At 44.8% G+C, this 8273-nt stretch overlaps 1 protein-coding gene across 1 annotated transcript in view; it reads right to left on the bottom strand.

The window, feature by feature from the left end:
* Positions 1-505: 505 nt before the first annotated feature.
* Positions 506-8273, bottom strand: part of LOC138249474 (vomeronasal type-2 receptor 26-like) — a 206640-nt gene continuing 198872 nt past the window's right edge. Inside the window, exon 7 of the mRNA XM_069203433.1 lies at positions 506-1422. Within this exon, the coding sequence (XP_069059534.1) occupies positions 506-1422 (917 nt within the window). The remainder of the gene's footprint in view (positions 1423-8273) is intronic.

Raw genomic sequence — 8273 nt, 5'->3', positions numbered from 1 at the left:
GGTAAGTACAAAGTATAAAGTCACTATTCTTAATTCCAGATCTACGTACCTTGAAGATATATATATATTGTCAAAGTACATATATGTGGAGCAATAGATAGTAAAACGTGACTTACCCATAGAAAATGGACTTCACTATCGTTATCCCTGATGTTTTTGAAATAATATTTGTGTTTCCGCTATTTTCTCCAAACACCGGATTCCCCGACACAGAATGCATTCACATAAGCAGCACTTCTCAAAGTAAGGCCAAGAGTATCCGGTTGCGTATCCCAGCAAAATGGCTGTGGATGCATTATTTGAGTCCAGACAAAGGTACCCTAGCTTAGGCCATTGTACAAGTGCATCCTTAGCTCACAAAAAATTCAATGGGTTAGGGCATACAGGATCATTTTTTGCTTTGTAGAATGTCACTCATCCATAGTCATTCATATTCTTCTTCCTTCACTCAACAACCTCAGCCACCTAACAAATGAAGTACCAAAACTCATGTTTTATAGCATTCTTATTTTTTTTTACCAAAATGTGGTTTTCCTACCAGATGCCCCTTGGTATTACTATCAGGTCTAACTAGAATGATATAACATTTGGGAAAAAATATGCATCCAAGCAATCCAGCGCTGGAACACAAAATAGCAAACACTTCCACGGCTACCATATATTTTCCCCGTGTGCTCAGGTATGCTGGGATAAAGGACAGCCAAACACTGACAAACACCAGCATACTGAAGGTGATAAGCTTGGCCTCGTTGAAGCTTCCAGGCAAATTCCTTGAGACAAAGGCAACTATGAAGCTGACTGTAGCCAGGAGACCCATGTATCCCATCATGCAGTAGAAAAATATGTTTTCTCCTTCATTACACTCAAAGATTATTTTCTCAATGTATGACTTAGTATTCAGTTCTGGAAATGGAGGTGACTTTGCAATCCAAACACTACAGATCACAATTTGGATTGATGAAGATAAGGAGACTATGTAGATGGGGGTCTTTGGTCCTAGCCATTTCCTTGCAGAGCTGCTGGGATTTGTTGCCCTGAATGCAAGAACAACAATAATGGTTTTTGCCAGAACAGATGAGACACTAATGGAAAAAATGACCCCAAACACAGTTTGTCGGAGAATGCATGTGAATGTCCTGGGGCGGCCGATGAATATGAAGGAGCAGAGGAAGCAGAAGACAAGGGCTACAAGAAGCAGGTAGCTGAGGCCACGGTTGTTGGCTTTCACAATCGGGGTGTGCCCATACTTAATAAAGACTCCCATGGCAGCAACAGTGAGGATACTCAGGAAGGTTGCAAAGAGGGTCAGTGTTAGCCCCAGTGGTTCTTCATAAGTCAAATACTCAACCTCTTTTTCGATACATTCATCCCGTCTGCTGTTTGGCCACTGGCCATCAGCACATTTGAAGCATTTGATTGTGTCTGAAAAAGAGAAGATATTTGAGTGTTACCTTTAAAGGTTAGTTCATGAAGCATTAGAGACTTATCCAGATAATCTCATAATGAGACTTAAATGGATTTTGCTCTCAAACAGCCAAGGAAACCGTAGTTGCATTTATTTTGTTTTTTTAGATCAAACGGACAAATTACTGTAATCTATCATGTGCAACCAACTTGGAAAATAAATATATATTCCCTAAACTAGAGAATGTTTCACAGTTAGGAAGTATATTCTACTTTTGTTACCCTGCAGCAACAAGTTGTTGGAACCAGCCTTTCACCTTTCCAAACATAGTAAGCATCATGTCAGCATATTTGCTCCCTCAGCCACACTGGCCCTTGGGTGCCATCAGCTTTCTAGACAGACTGAAGACAGGTGGAAGATGATTGCAGAAAAATGAGAAAATGCTTTTAAATAGTTTTTCTAATGTTTAGATGGCTAAATGGCAGTGGATGGCGAGTTCATTCGATGAAAGGCCTGCGAAAAATGTGTTTGCCAGTGCTTATGACTCATAAACATGCCATAACCGTTCCCAATCTTTGCACAAATTCTGTGTTTTCCACAGTGTGTCCCACCTTTAGGCAAATATTTTGTTCACTGAGTTTGGGGGTATTTCCCCCAGTATAAGAGACGCTAAGGTACAGCTAGCTAAGGTCTACTTACATTTTCTGGAATCAATATACTCAATAAATAAACAGACATCTACACAGCAGCAGTGCACCATGATGTGTGAAATCGCACTGAGAATACCACTATTGTCATCGGCAGTAGTGGATAATCTGAATAATGACAATAGCTTTTGCTCAAATCATAGTGGTCATCATTACAGTATCCAAAGAGGGGAGCATATAGTAATGGAGACAAAAGAATGCCTCAACAGACGGCTCTCCTTCTACACCCCGACCTGGCATCTCCGCTCCGCCGACCTTGCAACCGTCCCATGCTTCCTCAGAACTACAACCAGCGGTAGATCATTCTTGCACCTTGCTGCCAAAACGTGGAACACTCTTCCCACCCACCTGTGCCAGGCCAAAGACCTCCTTACCTGCAGGAAACTTTTCAAGACCTGGCTGTTCGAGCAGTAGTGGCACCCCCCCACCTCTCCTCCTCCCCTCCTCAGCACCTTGAGACCCTCACGGGTGAGTAGTGCGCTTTACAAATTCCTGATTGATTGATTGATTGATTGAAAATGAACAAATATGTTTATGAAGATCTGATTCTGAGTACCCCATCAAAAAGAGAAAACATTTCAAATTGTACTGATAATATTGCAAATGAAAATTTCCAAAATGAACCACAGACCTGACACTGTCACTAACCAGAGCATTAAGAGTGAATTTAATCCTGCACTTGACAATGAGCCTAAATTAAAAATTACACCATGATCCACCTTCAACCTAACATTACCGAGACACTAATACTTAGCTTTTCTCTAACCCCGATCTAAATGCTTATTTGAATACAAACTGTAACTCTGTCCTCAACCCAAACTTCACCCATAACCTCGACTATAAACTTCAACATAACCCTCATACATGCGTTATGCCCTTGTACAATCTTAAAGCTATGTCAACCCACATCCCAAATGCTATAATGCTCCTTTGTCCCTGTGATGAGATTAGGTAGGATACCCCAACACACTTTGGTGGTCATTCTGACCCTGGCGGTCTTTGACCGCCAGGGCGGAGGACCGCGGGAGCACCGCCGACAGGCCGGCGGTGCTCCAATGGGGATTCCGACCGCGGCGGTAAAGCCGCGGTCGGACCGGCACCACTGGCGGGGTCCCGCCAGTGTACCGCGGCCCCATTGAATCCTCCGCGGCGGCGCAGCTTGCTGCACCGCCGCGGGGATTCCGACCCCCCCTACCGCCATCCAGATCCCGGCGGTCGGACCGCCGAGATCCGGATGGCGGTAGGGGGGGTCGCGGGGCCCCTGGGGGCCCCTGCAGTGCCCATGCCACTGGCATGGGCATTGCAGGGGCCCCCGTAAGAGGGCCCCTAAATGTATTTCACTGTCTGCTGCGCAGACAGTGAAATACGCGACGGGTGCAACTGCACCCGTCGCACAGCTTCCACTCCGCCGGCTCGATTCCGAGCCGGCTTCATCGTGGAAGCCTCTTTCCCGCTGGGCTGGCTGGCGGTCTGAAGGCGACCGCCCGCCAGCCCAGCGGGAAAGTCAGAATTACCGCCGCGGTCTTTCGACCGCGGAACGGTAACCTGACGGCGGGAACTTTGGCGGTCGGCCTCCGCCGCCCGCCAAGGTCAGAATGAGGGCCTTTGTCATCTGTTGTATATTTTACAAAGGACTGAGGACAGGATTAATAAAATCCATATTAATTAAGGAGAGTTTCTCCCGGAATGGATCTACATTTTTCTTTCATTTTATGTGAGGATCGCCAATAATCAATCATGCTTTTGGTCATTTGAAACATATAAAGGCACTTGCATTTTTAATAAGATCTGTAGAATATTAATCAATCTGTAAATTAATGTGGAGGGAAAAAGTTCCAATGAGTGTCGAATGACAGTTCAGAATAATTGTTTTTCGTTGGGCTTTTTCTATATTTCACCTTGATTATTGATTTTTTATATCGAGTCTTACATTTAGTTGAGAAATACATTTTTATTTATTTGTTCTTGTAGTAGGCAAAAATCCTGTTTTTAATCAAAATACATCAACAGTTGTGTCTTACTTTCTGCTATATGTTGTTTTATTGTAATGGATGTTTTTGAAATTCTGAAATAAGTAAAGTGATCTGACAAAGTTGGTATTGACTATGGAAACAATATTCTCCTGTTTAATTTATGTTCTTCATTATTATTCGAACAAAACTACTTCAAATCAATTTCTACAGTGCATTGTATGATAAATGATTTCATCACAATGTTTGCTCATAATCACATTGGCCCTCATTACAACCCTGGTGGTCCAAGACCGCCAGGGCTGTTTTGACGGAAGCACCGCCAACAGGCTGGCGGTGCTTCCTGGTGTATCACGACCGCAGCGGTAGCGCCGTGGTCGCACCGCGGTCGCACCGCCAGGGCCGGCGGTTTTCCGCCACAATGGTCCCGGCGGTTGTAATCCTCCAGGGCAGCGCTGCCCAGGGGATTACGAGTCCCCCTCCCGCCAGCCTTTTCCTGGTGGTTTGAACCGCCAGGAAAAGGCTGGAGGAAAGGGGAGTCACGGGGCCCCCTTACAGGGCCCCATGGAGCTTTTCACTGTCTGCATGGCAGACAGTGAAAAGTGCGACGGGTGCAACTGCACCCGTCGCACAGCCGCAACACCGCCGGCTCCATTTGGAGCCGGCTCCTGTGTTGCGGCCGAGATCCCCGCTGGGCCGGCGGGCGGAAACTCGGTTTCCGCCCGCCGGCCCAGCGGGGATGTCCAAATGGCCACTGCGGGAGTGCGGCCGCATTGGCGGCCGCACGGCGGTTACAACTTGGCAGGCGGCAGTAGCCGCCCGCCAATGTTGTAATGAGGGCCATAATGTCTCTGTAAGAGTGGTTCAAGGTGGCACTCAAAAATGTCAACTGCTGCAGCACACCACTGTACGAAGACGCAGATCACAATTAAGCGATGGGTGGTAAAGGCAAATCCTCCATTTTCTGAAGGAAGTGCTAAATCTTTAGGAGAAACAAAAAGAGGAATTTCCTCCACCAACCATCCTTTCATTGGAGGAAATGCTTCTGCTGGTTTCTTCTCCAGAGTTCAATTTTTATCAGAAATCAGAGGATTTTGCATTCCTACATCATGCCTTCATTGTGCCTTTACTCTCTGCTGAAGGACTTGCCTCTATTTGGAACAATCCAGGGTTGTTATGGGTCCCGTTACATTTTTTAACTTTTCTCAGTCATGGTCCTCTAAGGAACCACATTTCTTGAAGACCCCAGCTGACAGCATCAGTGTCTCTGGCTGCATTGTCAGGAACCCCAATGTTACAGCCACTGTGCAAGCTTGAGGACTTTTAGGCAGCAGTTAAAGCCCTGTGCATTTAGTCCAAACTAAAATACAAACAAACCTAGAATAGTGGACCACCTTTGGACCACTGGTGGCAAATCTATGCTGTTCAGTTTGCCATGTACCACAGGAGACCTAGCAAAATTCAGTGAAGTTCGATAGCTTTTTGGAAAAGCTACGGATAAGGATAGAGCATACAAATGACGCAACTTAAGAATGAGAAATTATTAAGATGACCGTTAAGTGGATAGTGGCTGTCAAAATATCATTGTGACACAAAGGGAATTACTTTTGGGAAGTGAGTAGTTTGTTAAAACAGCACTAATTCATCGCAGTGTAGGGGTGAGGTTCAGTTAAGGCTATTGGAGAAGTATTGAGGATTCTCTTAAAATCCAAAGTGTGAGGTTTAAAAAGGTACCCATTTTGCTATGTAGCAGGACAACCTGATGTTGACATAGAAAAGTCGTGGTCATTGTGTGAAAAGCTATAAAACTCTGTAGGCCCACTGTTCGCTTTACAGCTGACAAAATCCGGCTCCTTTGTAGAAATGTAGCCACTGAGGAATGAAGGATAGTGGATGAGGTATAATTGATGAGGGAGAAGGAACAATGGATCACAAATGATGGATGAGGGATGATGGATAAGGGATGTTGGATGAGGGATGATGGATTTGGGAGGATGGGTGAGGTTGCATGAATGCGGAACAATGGATTATGGATCAGGGATTAGAAACGAAGGATGAAGAATGAGGAATGCTAGATGAGGGATGAGGTATGATGGATGTGGGTTTAGGAATGATGGATGAGGGATGATGGATAAGAGATTAGGAGGATGAGGAAACCATGGATGAGAATTGCTGGATGTAGGTTGAAGGATTAAGGATGATGGGTGAGGGATGATGACACAGGGATAATGGGTGGGGACTGATAGATGAGCGACGATGTATGAGACATGAATGCTGGATGTGGAATCATGGGTGATGTATGATATGATGAATTAGGGTTTAAGGTGAGGAATGATGGATGAGAAAATGGTGATTAAAGAATAATGGATTAGGGATAAGGATTGATTGGTGATGGATGAGGGATGAGAGATGATGGTTTAGGAATGATGGTTAAGGGATGATAGATGGGGAATGAAGGATAATAGATGAGAAATGCTGAAAGATGAATGAGGAATGTTGAATGAGGAATGATTTACATGGGAAGAGGAGTGACAGATGGGGAATGATGGTTGACAATGGATGAGGGATCAAGGATGATGGATGATGAATAAAGCATGAAGGATGATGGCTGAGGAAAGATGGATAATTGATAAGGAAGGATGAATGAAGACTGAAGAGTGACAGATGAGGAGTGAGGGATGAGGAGTGAGGATGTTCCAAAATTGATGGTGGAATAAGATACAATGCACCTTAAGTGCTGTATGTGTGCAAATATTATAACTCGCTTTGAAAATAATAATAGGTCTGGAATTTTGGTTTTTAATTGAGATGGCTTTTTCACTGAATGACAGATGTGTGAGGTGGGTGTGAGTGGATGAATGCGAGAATGAGGCAATGCGATTTGAATAGATGAAAAAGTGCATGGATGAAGTGGCATGTGACTGATTGTATGGAATTTGATTGATGTATCTCCAGTTTCAGAAGGTAGCAATGATGGAGCTGTGCTTGTGTATGCACATTCTTCAAAGCACAGTAAAATATATTTTTTAAGGAATTGGGTATATACACAGTGGTGGGTGTGCAAGGCTCAGGAGACAAAGGACAATGTGTGCAGCATTTTCATGGGGGGTAGAAGGAAGAGAGTAACATGGCCATCCATAGGTTGAGGCGGAGGGAGAGAGGATGGTGAGAACAGAACAGGTGAAGCAGAGTAATAGTAAGGATATCAGCAAGGAAAATGGGATCACATGAATGCTGCAGTATGACAGGCTTACATAAAGACAAGGAGAATCGGCTGGTGTCTGTGAGGCAAAGTGTCAGGGTTCTCTTCGAGTAGTAAGTTCAAACCTTGTAAGAAAGGGTAGCAATCTCCCCTGTTCTACCAGAGGAATAGGACTTCGGGGTCTCACATGAACCCAGTCCCAAAGGTAATGGGAGAATCCGTGTCATCAGCAACTCGAAAACGGTCAACCTGTTTATCTGGATGATTTCATTGAAAATCACCATCACCATTCTCTATATCACAATTCCTTTGATCCTGATGGTGGAAGTTATGGTGGTGCTGGACTTGCAGAAAGCTTACTTTCACACTCCTGTCTGGCCATTTCACTGGCAATTCCACAGGTTTATGGTTTTGCCCTCACATCTTAATGGTCTTACCTTCAGCATGAAGTCCACCTGAGAGTGTTTTCCGAAGTGATTGGCCCTGTGGTGGCCATTCTGCAGGACAAGGTTATTTGGCTTCATCTATACCCCAGGGAATGGTTGATCCATTCACCTTCCAGGGCCAAGATTATTGAGGTTTTGTGTCAGTTGATGGGGTTTCTGGGATTCAAGATGAATTAGGCCATGTCCTAGTTAGAGCCAACCCAGATCTGCAGTTCATTGGTAAGAGGTTCCAGACAGTTGTGGGGCTAATGTTCATGAATTTAGACTGTGCCGACTGCATTCATTCACATCTGATGTCGCTTCTGGCCAGGCTGTAGGTGCTAGACTGAAGTGATGCATGAGATGAGGGATTTGGACAGCTGCAGTCTACTTTGGGAGGAAGCCGACCCTTTATTGGAGGTATTTTTGTGTTCCTTTTGTGTCTGATTCATATTCATCTCTGCTGGCTTCCATTGTGTTTCTGGTTCTGTGAGCATAAATGCAAACGGGGCCTGTGTCGAATGGGGTCCTGTTTTGGTGGAATATGGTTCCCATCAATGCAAC

The sequence above is a fragment of the Pleurodeles waltl genome, chromosome 8 (genome assembly GCF_031143425.1).
Source record: "Pleurodeles waltl isolate 20211129_DDA chromosome 8, aPleWal1.hap1.20221129, whole genome shotgun sequence".
NCBI lineage: Eukaryota > Metazoa > Chordata > Amphibia > Caudata > Salamandridae > Pleurodeles > Pleurodeles waltl.
Note: the sequence above shows the minus strand (reverse complement) of the source record. Positions and strands in the feature narration are given on the sequence as shown.